The sequence below is a fragment of the Saccostrea cucullata genome, unplaced genomic scaffold, assembly GCF_032062105.1.
Source record: "Saccostrea cucullata isolate Sc308-1 unplaced genomic scaffold, CSIRO_AGI_Scuc_v1 ctg22577, whole genome shotgun sequence".
Classification (NCBI taxonomy): Eukaryota; Metazoa; Mollusca; class Bivalvia; order Ostreida; family Ostreidae; genus Saccostrea; species Saccostrea cuccullata.
The window spans coordinates 1-19,148 of NW_026922330.1; the positions used below are offsets into that span (position 1 = coordinate 1).

Here is a 19,148-nt window from a genome sequence, read left to right on the forward strand (position 1 = left end):
TTTAATGTTATCTTACTTTTGCAGTAGTTTCCTTCCAGCTCTGGAATGCTTTGTAGGCCACTTTGATGGCTCTGTCGGTGTCTGTGGCATCCATATCTGGCACGGAGCCGATAACTTTACCATTGGCAGGGTTCACAACTGAATTAAAGTCATGTTATAATTGTTAACAAAGGCATTCACCATCACTTGCTAAACAATTAACTTTCTATTAAAGTTATATTTTGTAGATACTAGATAGGCATCTCTTAATCAGATAGAGGAAAACATAATTTAATCAAGAATTTGTTGAGCTTAATCAATACAATTTACCAGAAATTACATGTGTATCTACAAGTATTTGTGTGTCTTTTTGTTTATATGTAGTAACTTAATTTCACTGTTAAGAAGCATCCAGTAGTGTATACATTACACCAGTTTCTAGTAAAAAAAAATAAAATAAAGAAAAAGAAATGTACACTACATTTATGTTATGTCAGTTCCACTTTACTGCAATTCCATCAACACTATCTTTCTGTGAAAAAAAATCCTACTTTACCTTGATTACATTATTGGCTTTTTCATGACTTTCATAGTCTTATTATAGTTTCATGTATTAAATCTTTCAGTGTGTGTCCCTGACCTCTGTTAGCCAGTTAAACCTGTTGCCCAATGGCCAATGCCCTTACTCTTTGTTAGCTCTGGGGATCCTTTTAATGAGGTCTAACTTTCCTTACACAGTTATACCAACCTTCAAATGTTTTGCCACTGCTGGCTGCTACCCATTCTCCATTGATGAAGGCTTTATCACATACAAAGGAACTGGCAGATCTCGCTCCTGGTTTAGGTGGGGCTAAATTGTCCATAGCTTTTTGAAAGGATGAAAATAATCGAAGCCTTGATGTTGAGGAGAAAATTCTTAGTGTTGCCAGGATCGGCTAAAAAATAAATAACTTAAATAATATGATAAACACCAGCATTATTTATTAGAATTAGACCATTTCTAATCATTTCCCTCAAAACTAATTTAGAAATGAAAATATGCACCACGATACGATTCATATTTATAATATATATGATTTTGTTTTAATATAAAACTTGAATGGCACATGGATTTTCATCAGTATGTACTAATGTAGCAAATATAGTTTTCACAACAGGGACTTAAGACAGTCTTTAAACCCGATGATTTGGTAAGATTGTCTCAAGTCCTGTGACTCACTGTTCTATATACAGATATATACACTGTACACTGTACAAATACTTTTTTCTTTATGAGACGAATGCAAGTCGTGACAACACAAAAATGGAAATGCATACGTAAAAACATGTTTACATTTTAGAAAAAGTGTTAACTACGAGCCTTGAATCATTATTTTATACCATTTTCTATCTTTTAACACTCCAGGACGTTACATTCCAGTGAAGGTAGGTCATGTTGAGTTTCTACTTTCACTTTCGACAGTTCATAGTTCCTGTACGAGTTATACCCCTTTGCATACTAAAAACATAGGTCCGCGATATACACTAATGAGACAAACTCAAATACACCAAATTATTTGTTAATCGTTTTCGACATCGTATTTGAATATATCTAAAATTGGTACTTTTAATGAAACAAGATAGAAACTAGGAGACTTATTGTTCAAAGAACAATAAGAGGTCTTTCCACCTTTTGAATTTCAATTTCATTTATAATTTATCTCTTTAAGATTAAATTTCATAAAAAAGAAACCAGGAATGGCTTAAAAGAAGAAAAAAAATAAAAATTAAAAATTTTTCAGGTGAATTTGACCTTTGACCTTCAAATCATATTCAAGGTCAAAGGTCAAGGGTCACATTGTAATTAACCTCATGTCTCTATGACTTATAGTTTTAAAGTTATAAGGTTGAATAGTAAGCACAAAAGCATTAAAGGGCAATAATTCATTCAAGGAGTCACCAGATCCTATTGCGCTTAAACATAAAAGTTTTGCCTCAAGTCCCATCAGACATTAGAGCAGTTTTCATGTCTTTTCGGTTTACGGTTTTGGAGCAATAGCAAATAAAATGTTTTTTGCACAAAGGGCAATAACTTTTAATAGGGTCAATCTTAAGGGACAAGAATGAAATGTTTGAAACAGTTTTAAGAGTACATATTAATGATGCATAGACATTAAACATATGTTGAAAGACAAAAGAGATATAAAAAGAACTAAATTTCTCAGTTTTGGAATGACCTTGACCTTTCACCTTTACATGAATTTTAAGCTCAAAGGTCAATGAATCTTATGCAGTTGGGCGCATGTCTCTACACCTTCTCGTTTTGAAAATTTTTTATTATTTGTAAAATTCAAAAAGTTTCAGGGGCAATAACTCATTGAAGGGGTCATCGAAGACTTTCACAATGAATAGATTATCGAAGACTTTTGAAGGTTTCATATTTCTACGGTTTACGGTTTTGAAGTAGTAGCGATAACAAGGTTTTTCGCACAAAGGGCGATAACTTTTAATGGGGTCAATCTTACGGAATACGAATTTTACCTTTTAAATAGTTTTAAGAGAACATATTAATGATGCTAAGACAGTTTGTATATGCTATGCGACAAAAAAGATATAAAAAGAGCTTAATTTCTGAAATTTGGAATGACCTTGACCTTTGACCTTTGCAATAATTTCATGACCAAATGTGAATGAATCTTATGCAGTTGGTCCCATGTCTCTATCACTTCTCGTTTTGAAAATTTTCAATTATTTGTAAAATTCAAAAAGTTTCAGGGGCAATAATTCATTGAAGGGGTCACCGAAGACTTTCGCAATGAATAGATTCCAGAGTGCTCTCAATTAGTCGAAGACTTTAGTGAAGGTTTCATATTTCTACGGTTTACGGTTTCGAAGGAGTAGCGATAACAAGGTTTTACATGAAAGGGGCAAGAACTCCGTAAGGGGTCATAGGTCATATACGTTGGGTTGTTTTTCGAAATAACTTTTAATATCCAATATCATGAACTAAAAAGTTTTTCGATAAGTCTTTCGGTTCAAAAGTCCATAGCGGAAAAATAATAATAATAATAATAATAAACAGAAGCATTTCAAGAGGTCTTTCCACAGAAAGGTGGAAAGACCTAAAAAGAAGACAGGAAATACGAAACATGATAGTGACAGTTACATTTGACAGTTAAGTAATTATTATACGTGCATGTACATTAATTACTCATTTACTGACAGCTAAGAGAGAGAAAATCAAATCACGCTGACTTGTTACAAAACTGTTGTATTTAATTCATATAAACAGCGGACATGGATTATAAGCCAGCCATTCTTAACTTCTTGAGATTACCTTCCACGTGTCACAGTGTAATGGCAATGAATATGTACTGAGATAAGTGAAAAAGTGGGTCATTTTTCCTGTTGGAAATGGACTGTATTCTAATACATGTCATATTTGCATTAGGGCCTATATCATGTATATTACGGCAGGCCAAATGATTGAATAGTGGCCATGGTGATCTGCGAAACTGCGAGAGGTTCGGTGATAACGGTGGTAACAGCTACATGTAGGACTGTCGGTATACCCCTCATCGTCTCAAGGTCCGGAGTCCGCATATATATCTATGGGAGAGGATCGTACATTATGGCCGTGGTTTGCAAGCCGACGATGTACACCACTCAGGGTGCATGATAGTTATGCAAATGAAATGATAGAGTGTGAGTTACAACGCACTTTGAAAAGTTACGCACTTTCAAACAAAAAATATTTCTTTTCAAAATGCGTTAATATAATTGTATGGCACGCCAAATTCACAAAAATGAGATAATCATAGTTTCACAATTGATAAACTAGGTTTATCGACTGTAAACTATAGTTTACAAACCATAAACTATAGTTAACGATTTGTTAAGTATAGTTTTTATCCGTAAAACTATATTTAACGGTTGTTAACTATAGTTTACGAATGTTAATTTAAGTTTATCTGTCTGTTACAGCGTTAACAATAGATTTTGTTGATAAACATAGATTTACGTTTGTAAACTATAGTTTACAATCGTAAACTATAGTTAAGAGTTGTTAATCATAGTTTCAGAAATTGTGAAACTATATTTATCAGATCGTTAACTATAGTTAACGGTTTGTAAACTATAGTATACAAATCGTGAAACTGTATTATCAGATAATCTATGTTTTGCAATCGCAAATGATTGTTTTCGGTGTTAAGTATAGTTTACGGTTGTGAAACATAGATTATCGCTAGTTTATCGATTGTGAAACTATGATTATCTCATTTTTGTGCATTTGGCGTGACAAAGTATTGACTATATTAACGCACTTTGAAAAATGTGCACGGATCAATATTCTAGAAAATGTCTATATTTTGTATTTTGAACAAAATGTGCATGTTGATGGTGGTAAACCTTCTTTATTCTATATCATGTACACCTGTATATTCTCAAAACTATTAAGAGAAAGTATATCAATGTCATACCAGTTATAATAAATATTTTTGTGTAAGAAAGATCAAGGGATTGGATGAGGGACCTTTAACCTGTTTTGTCCTCGTTCTCTTTGAGGGTATGACAATTCGTTATTTTAGCGAAACATACAGAAATAATGCAATCTATTACTAAAAATTCAGTCAAAAATTTTTGTTAAATGTATATTATTTCAAGGTGTTTCAGTGTCCCCTTGGCTAAAAAATTAATATATATTGCACTTAGAGAAAAGTTTCAATTAGTGCGTTGATTTTGTTCCCAAAACGTACTTTTTTTTAAAGTTCGTTGGTTTTGTCCAAATTTTTACGCACTTTGAAAAACAAATAATAAAATTATTTCAAAGTGTGTGGCCACGAGGGTTTTATAAAATAGTAAAGCTTTTTTATATATATATATAAATCTTTGATCAGCAATGGCCAACTGAATTTACACTGCGTTTGTGGAGTCTATGCGTATTTACATGCTTGAGGACATGACATTGTTCCTCTTAGGTAAAAAAAAAACTCTCAAATCACACAGAATACTAGTATACAAATAATATACAAACTCAGTGTAGCAAGTGTTTTTTCGACACGTGCCCTCCCTTGGCTCGTGATCGAGGAGAGGTGTAGCGAAGTGATCGAATGTACTAACGGGATAGACAACTCCATCAGTTAAACTTCGGTTGTTAATTTCTCCTGTTTATAAGTGTTAATATTTCCCTTGACTCTCTATGTTTTTTAAATCTTCTAACCAATTAGATCAATAGCACTTTCGAAACTAAGGTATCCTCAAATAGGCGGAGACATTTAAACCGCATGGTTGTGGAATGTAAACATTGGCACATATGATTTTTTCGCACTACGAAATAAAAGTGGAGAAGAGAGAGAGAGATCGAGATCAGTCGTATTGATTTTATGGTGCAGAATTATTTTAAAATGATTTTTATATTAAGGGATGGTGTAGATGTCTCGCTCTGCAGACCATAATACAGAGGCGACATAAGCCTATACATGTACTTACGAATGACACTGTCAATACCAGAATTCTTTCAAAACACCCCTAACGAAAAGCATAAAGTTAAAAAAAAGACATATTATCTTTGAACCTTATTAAAATTTGCACATAAATCTTCCATAGTTTGAAATTGGAAGTACGATAGATACTTTCACAACAGATCGAGACTTAAACACAATGAAATTTTCAATGAAAGCGTTAGCCTATCGAACAGCAGAAGGTCACGTGAGAAAGGTGATTATGATATCAATCGTTGATGCTCGGTGACCGGTTAATTTAGAAGCTATTTCGACCCTAGTTTGGGGACATTTTTTTTTAATTAGATATGAGCCGCAACTTGGCCAACATTGTCTTTTGGATATGTATAAGTGTAAGTTAAAATACACATTCTGTGCAAATAAGAAAAATGGCCAAGTTGCGGCTCTGTGTAAACAAAATCGTTGAAAACTGGTATGAATATGAATAACAATAGAAATGAGACAAAACTGTTAGACCCCCATCCCAAAAGCTAGTGTCGCTCGGCATTATTTAATACTTTCATGTAATATATAATATACAAAAACCTGCTCTTAAAATATTGTTTAATACCTATAAAATATAAATTTAATGAATTTTGGAATTTTATTTTGCGCAAAATATCGGGATCCAACTCTTATATAGCTTAAATGCAGTCATTCTTTCGAAGAATGCAAATGACCTTTTTGAAAATATAAACTTTCAAACCAATGGTACGATGTTCATTTCGTTGTAGGCAAATGTTATTTAAGTATCAGAATAGGTCGTTTGTGATAGTCTCTTCATTGTCAAAGAAGAAGATAGAAGGGGAAAAGTGGGAAATGACGTTGAAAACCTTGGGATAATGTAACAATCTAAACTATGCTAAAAAAGATCAAATCTTGATTTAAACCATATTTCTATTTTCTTTAGAGAAGTGGACAGGCTTTTGCCTACTTCTCTAAAAAGAATACCATATTTCAAGTAAGTCATCGTTCTACGCGTCCAGCGCCTCTGATCCCTTCCGCTCCAAGTACTAAGTATACGGAGAGGGGGTCAGAAATCCTTGACATGGGAAAATGGATTAAATAGCCTGATATGGAAAGCTTTGGGGATATCCAGAAACCAATAAACAATGAAGTCAAATGGCTGAAGATAATAGCTAAGCATTCTGTAAAACCTGTACTTTTTTTCTTTCAGACATTAAATCTTTTGGAGAACATTTACATCTCACTACCTCCAATATCAAATAGCTTTCAGAGCAGACGTCTAATGAAATGTGAGGAGATTGTGAATCGCGTTGACTTCATTTCAAAACGACTAGAAGAGGTACATGTATTTATCTTACCATCATGAGAAGTCTGTTGAACAATATTTGCGTAGTTCGAAATTCATTCATCCCACAACATACTTACATTGATAGCAAATGTCTGCATTAATTAATTTGTTAATTGATTATTGATTAGTTCGATTTTAAATAGTATATTCTTATAACAGATCCTAAAATTGTATTCCAAGGAATTTTTTCAAGTTTTGAAAATAAAAATGCAGCAATAATAACATACAATGAAACCCATAATATAATTTTAAAAAACCAGAAGTCTCTGTCGAGACTGAAGCTCTACTGGTTTGTACTTATAGCAAAGGAAGAGAAAAGTACTTAAGCAATTGGGAATTGAAACTTTGCAACAGCAATAAATAGAATAATGATCCTTGATAAAGTCTCTTTATGTTCTTAGTGTAGTCTACTTGTGTGCCAAGTTATATTGAAATCAGACCAAAACTGTAGGAGGAGTAGCATTTTGAAATAATTTTATAGACATTTTTATTCTTAGTAACCACGGCAATACCATTCACAGAAATCAAAAACCGATAAACACAATTATGGATCTTAGTGTAGTCTACTTGTGTGCCAAGTTATGTTGAAATCAGACTAAAACTGTAGGAGGAGTAGCATTTTGAAACAATTTTACAGAAATTTCTATTTTTAGTAACCACGACAACACCGTTCAAGGAAATCAAAAACCGATACACCTAGTTATGTATCTTAGCGCAGTCTACTTGTGTGCCAAGTTATATTGAAATCAGAACAAAACTGTAGGAGGAGTAGCAGTTTCAAACAATTTTACAGAAATTTCTATTTTTAGTAACCACGACAACACCGTTCATGGAAATCAAAAACCTATAAACCTAATTGTGTATCTTAGTGCAGTCTACTTGTGTGCCAAGTTATATTGAAATCAGACCAAAACTGAAGGAGGAGTAGCATTTTGAAACCATTTTAATGAAATTTCTATTTTTAGTAACCACGACAACATCGTTCATGGAAATCAAAAACCTATAAACCTAATTGTGTATCTTAGTGCAGTCTACTTGTGTGCCAAGTTATATTGAAATCAGACCAAAACTGAAGGAGGAGTAGCATTTTGAAACCATTTTAATGAAATTTCTATTTTTAGTAACCACGACAACATCGTTCATGGAAATCAAAAACCGATACACAGAATTATGTATCTTAGTGTAATCTACTTGTGTGCCAAGTTATATTGAAATCAGACCAAAACTGTAGGAAGAGTAGTATTTTGAAAGAAATTTCACAGAAATTTCTATTTTTAGTTACCACGGCAACATTGTTTATCGAAATCAATAATCGATAAAAAGAATTATGTATCTTAGTGTAGTCTACTTGTATGCCAAGTTATATTGAAATCAGACCAAAACTGTAGGAGAAGTAGCATTTTGAAAGAATTTCAGAAATTTCTATTTTTAGTAACTACGACAACACCGTTCAAGGAAATCAAAAACCGATACACAGAATTATGTATCTTAGTGTAATCTACTTGTGTGCCAAGTTATATTGAAATCAGACTAAAACTGTAGGAGGAGTAGCATTTTGAAAGAAATTTCACAGAAATTTCTATTTTTAGTTACCACGGCAACACCGTTTATCGAAATCAAAAACCGATAAACAGAATTATGTATCTTAGTGTAGTCTACTTGTGTGCCAAGTTATATTGAAATCAGACCAAAACTGTAGTAGGAGTAGCATTTTGAAAGAATTTCATAGCAATTTGTATTTTTGGTAACCACGGCAACACTGTTTATCAAAATCAAAAACCGATATACAGAATTATGTATCTTAGTGTAGTCTACTTGTTTGCCAAGTTATATTGAAATCAGACTAAAACTGTAGGAGGAGTAGCATTTTGAAAGAAATTTCACAGCAATTTCTATTTTTAGTTACCACTGCAACACCATTTATCGAAATCAAAAACCGATACACAGAATTATGTATCTTAGTGTAGTCTACTTGTGTGCCACGTTATATTGAAATCAGACCAAAACTGTAGGACAAGTAGCATTTTGAAAGAATTTCACAGCAATTTGTATTTTTAGTAACCACGGCAACACCGTTTATCAAAATCCAAAACCGATAAACAGAATTATGCATCTTAGTGTAATCTACTTGCGTGCCAAGTTATATTGAAATCAGAGCAAAACTGTAGGAGGAATAGCATTTTGAAAATTTGTTTACAGACAGACGGACGGACGGACGGCGTACGCATTACTATCGCATAAGCTCTTCTCGTCTCTGACCAGTAGAGCTAATGAAGTATGTACATATGTACGTATTAACTGTATTATAATGATTCGAAAGACTTCTTTTCTTTTTTTTTTAATTATAGTTAACATGTTCATGTACAAAGTTATTTTTGTATGGAATAATACATAACTTAATTATTTTCTAATCCAAAATATATTATTTCTAATTAGATGCTGCTGGGTACAATTACACTGAAGGATTGCCAAAAAATCACAAACATATCAGAATCTACTCTCAAACAAATTGTGCGATCTGTGTCTACTTTCGATTTGGATCAAGAAGGAGCTACAAGCCACGGATCAGTGGAGGGACTGGGCGGAAGACTCTAATTTGTCTCTGTTGACGCAGGCTTCCCATGAAGTCCAGCGTTCTATCGCCAGAAACAGCACCTCCTCATAAGCATTCTACTTGACATATGTATATACCCAGATTAACATGTATTTTCTACTAAAAAATGATATTCAAGAGCAGCATTTTCATTTTTGGAGGCACTGCTGCATTCGCTTAAAGGGGGCCTTTGTCTAGTCTAGTCAAAATCAAATATATATTACTATTTTTTATTTCATCCTCAGCTTATCATAAAGCATTCTGACTATTTCAATAATCCAGTAATGCTTGCCCCTTTATGAGCATTACAATAAAGCCTGAGAACAATTGAGATATCTGTGATTAAATAGAGTAAAGGTTCATATGAAATTGTAAAATCAGAGACATTACAGTATCTGTTTTTTTTTTTATTATTATTTATTACTTATTAATGTACATGTTTTATACCCCACTTTCCTGTTTTTCAAAGTTTGCATTTATTTGTTTTTTTATTTATATACAATTAAAAAAAAATGCAACTGTTTTATAATTTTTTTTCTTAAATTTATAATTGTATTGCATAACATATCTTTATGTTTAACATATGTCACATTATACAAAGATAATAACAATCCAGCTACATAACATTAAACGTTATATAGGTCCCTGATTATATTGATCAAAGATTTATCAAATAATCATATTCATTTTGTTAAAATCAGTAAATATATTCAAGTGAAATAAATGTACTCTTTGGGGTTCCTGAAAAAATTGGTTCATAATAATGTTTAAACATTGTATTTCTATATTTTCGGATAATTCTCAAAGTGATAATAAAAAGCAGATACAATGCATCTCAAAGAACAATATAATAAAGTAATGACAAAGTATTTTCCGTGGCTATATCACTTTACAGACTGCGGCTATAAGTACCAGTAGACCCCACTTTTTCCAAAGCAGGAAAATAAAAATACATCATTATTGCAATTTATTTTTAATATAATATTTTTTTTTTAAAGATGGGAAAGAAAAAAGTTTTTGACACAGTCAAATAGGTAACAAATACATTTTATTCCATTGGAAGAAATAAAAATAAAATCATTAAAAATATGATGACAGATCATTAACAATCACATTTCTGTTGCAAAATAAGAATAACTTCTCCTCTCAAATGTATATTTTTTACAGCCCAGACTAATATAACTTTTTCCTGCTAGATATTTACTGTAGACCCCCCATACAAACATATTTTATCTCTAGATACTCCTCAATACCATAACGTCCCCCCTCTCTTCCTAGGCCTGACTCCTTCCACCCCCCAAACGGTGCATCAGGGACAGAAATGACCCCCTCATTGACCCCCACAAGGCCCGACTCCAGACGCTCGGCAACCCTCCATATCTGGCTAAGGTCACGGGAGTAGAAGTAACCTAAATATAAAACAAGTTGTTATATTAGAGAAGTTCCTTTATAATGCAACATACATGTACTTGTCTCTTTAAAAATTGAAAGACAATGACTGTAGTATTCATTATAGTATTCAGTTTACTTTTAGCAATCCCAGACTACATCTTATAAATATTTCACTCCTTTACATAAATGAATCTTAATTTTAAAATTTACACTGATGGTAACAAAATATTAAGATTTTCCTTTTATACCTTCATATTTCAACTATAAGCTTTGCTTCAGTAATTATTACATAGGAACAGATCATAATTAAACTTAAAGTTTCAGACGTATAGACAACATAATCCGAATTTATTAATTTTTTTTAATCCATTCTCACCTGCTAGCCCAGATGTTGTAGCGTTTGCTAGACCAACTACTTCCTCTTCAGTTTTAAACCTTTAAAATATTTTAGAAACATAAAAAAAGAGAACTCCAAATTATAATTAAATTAATATAACTACAATACTTAGTGAGAATGGATGTGAAAAATGTACTTTGTTGATGGATTTGGACTTTGATATAGAATTATTATCCATAATTTGCACCTCCTTTGAAGAAATAATGACATGTTAACTTGTCCTGATAACTGAACCAGATTCTGATTTGAGAATAAAAGTACATGCCTCAATGTGAAGGCGTTTATGAAGGTACAAAATAAGACTGAACTTAGTTATATCACATAATTTGTTATGTGCATCAGTTATTAGCCCTATTGTATGTACAAAGTGTACTTTGATGTGTTTCAATTTGACAATAACACCAATAAGGGGTCCCTGATAATCAGGATGTAGCTCAAAAGATCCCAAATAATAGAATAAGTCACTAATCAGAGACAAACCTGATGATGCCAGCGATGGGTCCAAATATTTCCTCTTTAGCACATCTCATATCATTGGTGACTCCTGTTAGAATGGTTGGCTCGAAAAAGTTACCTCCCTTGCTTTTCCCGCCACATACGACCTTTGCCCCTTTACTGACAGCATCCTGAACATGGCCCTCAATCTGGATTCAGTTTAAACAATACATTAGACTGCATACTGAGGTTTATTCATAATATATTGAGGATTTGATATGCTGCTGGCCCTTAGTAATCTTTAACTCCAATATTTAGAGAATATGTAAAAGTCATCTAGGACTCAATATAACTTTTTTATCTATGTAATTTTTCCCCTATAACTCGAATCCTGAAAAAAAAATACAAATAAATAAATATCAAATTGATTATTTATACAACCCAGCTTTGAATCCTGGACATGGCACAAATTCTGTTTCAGAACAGGAGAAAATATGGCTGAACTGGGAATCCAACGCTTGACCCCTATATTACTAGCCAAATGCTCTACTGACTGAGTTACCCAGTAATATTTCTGACCTAAACCATTACATTTACATATTAGGGAGGATGTTTTAGTGGACACTTGATTCAACCTACCTTTTCGATAGCCTTCTTGTTGATAAGAGGACCCTGGGTTGTAGCAGGATCGATCCCATCTCCCACCTTTAAGTCCTTCTCTACTACGGCTGCCATCTTCTTAACAAATTCATCATAAATACTCTCATGGACGAAAATTCTGTTAGCACAGACACAAGTCTACAACAAAAGCAGAACATACATCTGTCATCTGTATTAACAGATGAGTGTGAAAACATATTCCCTTCCTTTGTTAAAATTCAAATTAAGATAAATATTTCACTCTACAATAGCATGACTCTTTTTTTTAATCTTCCCCTTGTCCTTTAACTACTTAACACTAAAGCACTGGAATGTTATCTGTAGGTTGACACATTCTAGAATTATTGGTCATTCTGAGGTGTAGAGCAATGAAGGAAAAAGTAAAAATTGATTTCTACAGCTATAAAGGCAAATATATTCGGAAGCAATCTGAAACATATTAGGTTCTGATGATTACCATTGGGTATAAAACAACCAGGAGTTACCTGTCCAGAACACCTGAATTTTGCTCCCATGGCTCCTTGAACTGCTGCGTCCAAATCTGCACTCTCAAACACGATAAATGGTGCATTACCCCCCAACTCTAGGGAGACCTTCTTTACTGTGGAGGCACACTGCTGGAGTAGTAGCTGCAAAAAATGGGTAAATAACAGATTACATTTAAAACATTTGAAATGTCAACTAAACAAGAACTGCAATCGTGCATAAAACTCAATTATACTTTCATATATTGTTTGGACTTTTTATTCTTTAAAAAATTTGCTTTGAATTCCTTTTCTTGTCCATCACAAGGTAGGGACTCATGTAAAAAAAACAAAACACTTTGTTATCATGACTGTTCAAGGTCCTTGACCTAAATTCTATTCATTACCTTGCCCACGAAAGTTGATCCAGTAAATGACATTTTGGTCACTAGAGGGCTCTCACATATGGTTTTTCCAACCTGAGCAGCATTGTTACGGGAACTGGTAACAACATTGAGCACACCTGCTGGAATTCCAGCCTCCTTGGCCAACTGTAAGAAAAATACAAAGCTGTCAAAGAGGTCTATATATATATGTTAATAATTTTTTTTTTTTCGAATTATTCCTCTACTTGATCGACGTTATTATTGTATCAGTCCAATATGCCAGTCCATTTTCTTTCTCTTACTGAACAAGTGATCATAATGATTACCATAATCCGGTGAAAAGGTAGAATTCATATGGCTAATTTATATGTAGGGTGAGTTCACCATGCATCGGACACATACCTTGCTTCGGACAACTTTAGGCAATAAACTCTCTTTCAACTTATGAGTTCTGTGTATTTATTTGTTTCTGTCATAAAGACCAAGATTTAAATTTTTTAATGATACCGATTGTGTTTATCATGTTGTGATAAAAATACCCCGCAAATGGCCTTGAAGTTACGTCATATTTTACATCATCAAAGGGGAATAACCCGAAATTTATGATGTTGCAATTTGTAGAGTTATCGTTCTTTTAAACTCGACTTCCACGGAACGAGTCGGACTTTGATGAAATTTGTCAGGGATTGGTAATTTTACATAAATTATAATTAAATTTCACTTCAATGTTTGTTTAATTCTTATTAGAGCTGGTTTTTACTAGTATGCTATTTTCACCGTACATCGGACACAAATTAACCATGCATCGGACACTTTTCGATGCAAAGGTAAGTACTACCATTTTCATACAGATCCCAGCTGACAGCTGTTTTTTGCGGAAAAAGAAAATAAAAACTCTATATTTTCAGTCAAAATACAAGTTATCGATATATGACGTCTGGAATTTTACTCTATTTATTTCTACAAACCAGAGTATGATAAACCATGAGAAAAAGGCGCGAATTACGGCATTATAAGCATTTTAAAGCATTTCTAAGGCAGAGTGAGGTCTCTAGAATCGTTCTACATTTATGCAATAATATCGTCGATTAAATTACAGTTGAGGGTTATTTCTTAGATAAAAGATGAAAATATATCCATATCAAGGATTTTAAAGCATTGTGATAAAGGTATGATATTTTTCCGGTCTCCATACCGTCTGTCCGATGCATGGTGAACAATGTCCGATCCATGGTGAATTTTCTGTTTTTTCTAAAAACTCGATTTTTGGGGATATTTCCTCAATAAACGACATATAATTGTGTCCTAAATTGTTATTTTAATCACAAACTAAATGTTAAACTCCATTTTGATAATTTTCCGTCGGTAGCGATATCGCTAGAACTTGTTGAAGTACAAGGGTATCCGATGCATGGTGAATTCACCCTATATTAGATAATTACGTCATCAACTGCATATGACAGGAGACCCAGAACAGGTCAGATGTTAAAGAACTGGTTCCCCTACTTAACATCACAGAAAGCCAGTGCTGAATACAGCATGTAAACTGGTTCCCCTACTTACATCACAGAGCCAGTGCAGAGAACCAGAACAGGTCAGATGTTAACTGGTTCCCCTACTTACATCACAGAGGGCCATCAGTTCTAAGTACAGCATTTTAACTGGTTCCCGTACTTACATCACAGAGAGCCAGTGCTGAGTACGGTGTATCCTCTGCAGGTTTAAGTACCACGGTACAACCTGCTGCTATGGCTGCACCTGCCTTTCTAGTGATCATGGCATTGGGGAAATTCCACTGCAAAGAATGCATAAGATTTATATTTAAATTATTTAAGAAGTTACCAGTATACTAATATGTTTCAGTATATGTTACAAGTATTTTACCTGCTTAAATTTTTTTACATGTGACAAATTATCAGTAATTCTCCTAATACAGTAGATTGATTTATTATGAGCCAGAACTTTGTTAACTTTGAATCTTAATCCATAACTCTTGTTTTACAAAATATTTTATCAGTATTAATTACAATACTGTGAAATAAAAATTAATTACTGAGACTGCAAAATTAATTCCATTATAAATAGAGATTATAATGTTCATCTTAGTCATATACTGTAAATCCCCCCACACCCCCATTTCAAATTATATGAAATCAAGTACTCCATACTAAATATGTAATGGTGCATCTCTACCGACTTAGCTTATTATTGTCCTATTGTTCAAAAACCAAATAAGTGATTTCTTTCTATAGCTTCAAATAAAATTCAGACCACTTTGTTGCTCAAGCCTAATTCATAGTGCAATGAGATGAAAAAAAACTTTAATGTACAGGTTTTTGGATGCTGCATATTAATCTGAAAAAAACTGTTATGTAGCCCTTTTGCTTTACAAAAAGACTTTATCAAAAACAAACTATTCCTCAATTTTTGAACACCCTAATGCCATGGTCCATGATTAAAACCATATTAATTGTTAACTACATAAAGACACCATGCTTTCAATATACTGTAATTGCCTTTTCTTGCTAAATAGTTTTTGAGGAAAAGATTTATATATTCCCCTACTCTAAATGGATTTTCACTGTCTGAGATGAAACATATATTGTACTATTAATATTATTTTTATCTTCTACAAGGTCATCTAATTTTACAAGAAAGAAATGAATTTCCAAAATATGGCAATAAAAAAAGTTTACTGGTGTGATCATTCCGGAAACTCCGATTGGCTGCTTCAGGACGAGAAGTCGCCGTGATTTGATGGGAGTCTGAATTATGTCCCCTTCCACACGCTTACACTCCTCAGCAAATAATTCCAAAAATCCACCTCCATAAGTTATCTCCCCTTTGGCCTCAGCAAGAGGTTTTCCCTGCACAGATAAATTATTAATTTTAAGGTAGTCCGATCCTCAGGTTTATAAAATTAGCAGTTAAGTTATCAAAAATACTCATAAAAGTATCTCTGAATCCACAAAGCTATGTAAATTTATCCACGGTATTTCAATAAAGTTGAAGATGCAAGTTAATCATATTATATAGGGAAAATTGTCAAATCAACAATATTTTTGCAGAAAAAGCGAATTGGAATATCAGCAATGCATTTTCTAATTGCAAACTGATCAACAAATATATTTTAGGTTAAAAAACAATAGGTATCCAGGCATTCAGAGAAATTGTAATGATTTTTACACTTATTTAGAAATTTTTGTCTCCTATTTCTGTCAAGTATTCTATAATACATAGTGTAAAAGGCTTTTGCTATCATTGCAAGACACCACATTTCACTTCTTATTTCATATCATGCTAATAAGCATTGGTATCTAAGGCTGGATTCAAGAAAATCTTATTTCTCTAAAACTATGTTAATTTTTGCCTTTCATAGGGTACAAATGTCAACTTTTATAAAACCTTTTCTAAGACTTCCAAAAATCTTGAATCTTATAAAGATGAATAAAACCAAAATTGTTGCATGAAAAAATTTCATTTTTAAGCTTCATTTTGATGCATTTCAAATTAAATATTAATTTTTGGAGTTACCCTTCCTGACTGAGGATCGGATATCCTCAATGCAACTATTTTAACTCAATATGTCTCATTAACTCTTCATTTCCAAACTATTAAAAAAATTAACATTAAATATTCAAAAGTGTTACATGTATATGCAAGGGTGCATGAATTAAATAAAATTTTAAAAAGACATTTCTTAATCATCTTTCATTCCATAATGCATTGTTATTCTGCAATGGTTTGTCAAAGTGTTAGTAATTTTAAAAAAATTATTATGGATGTATACTGGCAACATAAGAAATCCACATAGGATTGCTCAGAAATTATGATCTGAATCAATGGAATTATGAACCTGAAAAGAAAGTATTTTAACAGTAAGCTTAAATGTGTGACTGGATAAAAAGAACCTACCATCTCTGAGGTGAGAAGCTTAGCTAACTCATTAATGTTCTCACTGACCAAATTCGCCCATTTTCTCAGCAAAATGCTCCTCTCCTAAAGAAAATAAAACAAAAAATCACATAATAAAAATGTATCAAAAACATTTCATTTAATACAAGTAGAATGAAGCTTATAAACAAGAGGCCCACGGGCCTTATAGGTCACCTGAGTATCATGTAACAACTTTCCAGCAATTGTATTTGGTTTGTTTTAATCCAAAGCCATGGAATTCACAAATTTTGAAGGAGGCACCATTGCTTATCAAACGGGCAGATTTCAAAGCATTAATTTATTTTAGTCAAAGTACCCCCCTGGTACCCCTGACCCAGCGGCCCTGAAATTATCTATTTTGAAAGACGCCCCTTTCTTCATTATAAGGCCAGCATTTTTTTATGTTAAGGTTTAGTCATGAAATGAGAATAAAAAAGTCCCGAAGGAGAAGGAAATAAAATTTTTTTTTTGATAAATCAATTATTAACATTTGTACATTCTTTTTTTATGCTATTCTAATAGGCTCCTTACCACTGGACACATAATGCTTACAAATAGGAAAGTAGAACATTTAATTGCTTATTTCATCATCTGCCAGTTTGGGCCAGTTATATAAATTTTGTGATGCTGGTCAAAATATATTTTAAAAAATCAATTCTTTAAAAGTCTTTCAATATATCTTCATTTTTTAAATATGTGTTAGGTAAATGTATAGACATTGTTCTAAAATTTACTTGTTGCCTAAAATTATAATTCCTATCATAAAACAGACAGGGAGTACTGGGGAGTAGGGTGAACATTTTTTCAATTAAGTTAAGTGTAAAATAATTTTTCTGGCTTATACAAATGATACTACATGCCTGTATATATTTGTATATTCTTGCCTTTTAATAGTTGAATTTTTTGTTTTATTTCTTCAGGTTATTGTTTATTTCTTCCTCAAATGGACTTAACTTCTCCCAATAGTTTTATTCATTACATCTGATGCATAAGCAACCCTTTTCTGAAGAATGATGCTTAGACTGTAAGCTATAACAGAGACCTAAACAATGTCGCTGGCAATATGCAATAGCTACCACAGGCAGTTTAAAACCTGGTGGAAGAAAATAATTAACAGACACTTTTGAAACGAATACATAATTATCTCACCAGCATGTCATTGTGCAACAAAGTCGTCAGCATTTTATTTGTCCTTTGAACGGGTGAAACGTTTTGAATGGCACTCGTATCGATGAATTTTACACTAAACCAAGTTATCTTCTCAGATCTAGCTTTATTTACCCGCCGTTTCATCTCGTTTCTCCTTAAAACCGGAAGTGCGAGTTCGTAAACTTGAAATCTCGATCCCGACTCAAATTTGACATCGGAAAGAAAAAAATTGTTTTATTTTTTTTCTGAAAATTCAAAACCTTGAGCGGAGGGTTTGTAAAACTGAAAATAAAATAAATCCTGCCCTTAAATATGTAATTAGATCATTAGTATATTAACCAGGAGCAATGGATAAGATGTTCAAAGAATACATGCATTTCACTATATAATCATTAGATCCCCACCCTAACACCGGAACCCCTGACCCCAGGGCCATGAATTTCACAATTTTGGTAGAGGCACTCTTGCTCATCATAACTATGTACTTAGTTGGTTTATTTAATACCCAGGAGCAGAGAAAAAGATTTTCAAAGAAATATTGCATTTTCACTACCTACTTATTTAGCCCCGCCCTAGCACTAGAACCCCTGACCCCAGGGCCATGAATTTCACAATTTTGGTAGAGGACTCATTGCTGATTACAATCATGCAAACAGTTTGACTGCTTGATGTCCAGGAGTAAAGAAGAAGATTTTTAAAGATTGCATTAATTTTAGTGGTTTTGGCCCCACCCCTCAGGCCCCAGGGGGGCAGGGATCATGAAATTCACAATTTTTGTTCCCCTTTACCCATAAATGCTTTGTGCCAAATTTGGTTGAAATTGGTTCAGTGGTTGCAGAGAAGAAGCTGAAAATGTTCAAATGTTAACGCACGACGGACGACGCACGACGACGGACGAAAACAGATAGCAATAGGTCACCTGAGTTTACTCAGGTGACCTAAAAATGTATACATGACATATA

At 33.1% G+C, this 19,148-nt stretch overlaps 2 protein-coding genes across 2 annotated transcripts; both read right to left on the minus strand.

The window, feature by feature from the left end:
• Window positions 1-16: 16 nt before the first annotated feature.
• LOC134261630 (glutarate-semialdehyde dehydrogenase-like) lies at window positions 17-1,453 on the minus strand (the record flags this gene model as incomplete). Its single annotated transcript, XM_062744051.1, has 3 exons — window positions 1,360-1,453; window positions 728-914; window positions 17-138 (listed from the first exon to the last, which is right to left on the minus strand). Coding segments are annotated over exons 1-3 (312 nt in total), but the record flags the coding sequence as incomplete, so codon positions are not given.
• An 8,680-nt stretch (window positions 1,454-10,133) lies between these two features.
• On the minus strand, window positions 10,134-17,100 carry LOC134261629 (succinate-semialdehyde dehydrogenase, mitochondrial-like; the record flags this gene model as incomplete). Its single annotated transcript, XM_062744050.1, has 9 exons — window positions 10,134-10,776; window positions 11,136-11,194; window positions 11,637-11,800; window positions 12,231-12,389; window positions 12,737-12,880; window positions 13,123-13,266; window positions 14,780-14,896; window positions 15,798-15,968; window positions 17,017-17,100. Coding segments are annotated over 9 exons (1,251 nt in total), but the record flags the coding sequence as incomplete, so codon positions are not given.
• Between the last annotated feature and the right edge of the window lie 2,048 nt (window positions 17,101-19,148).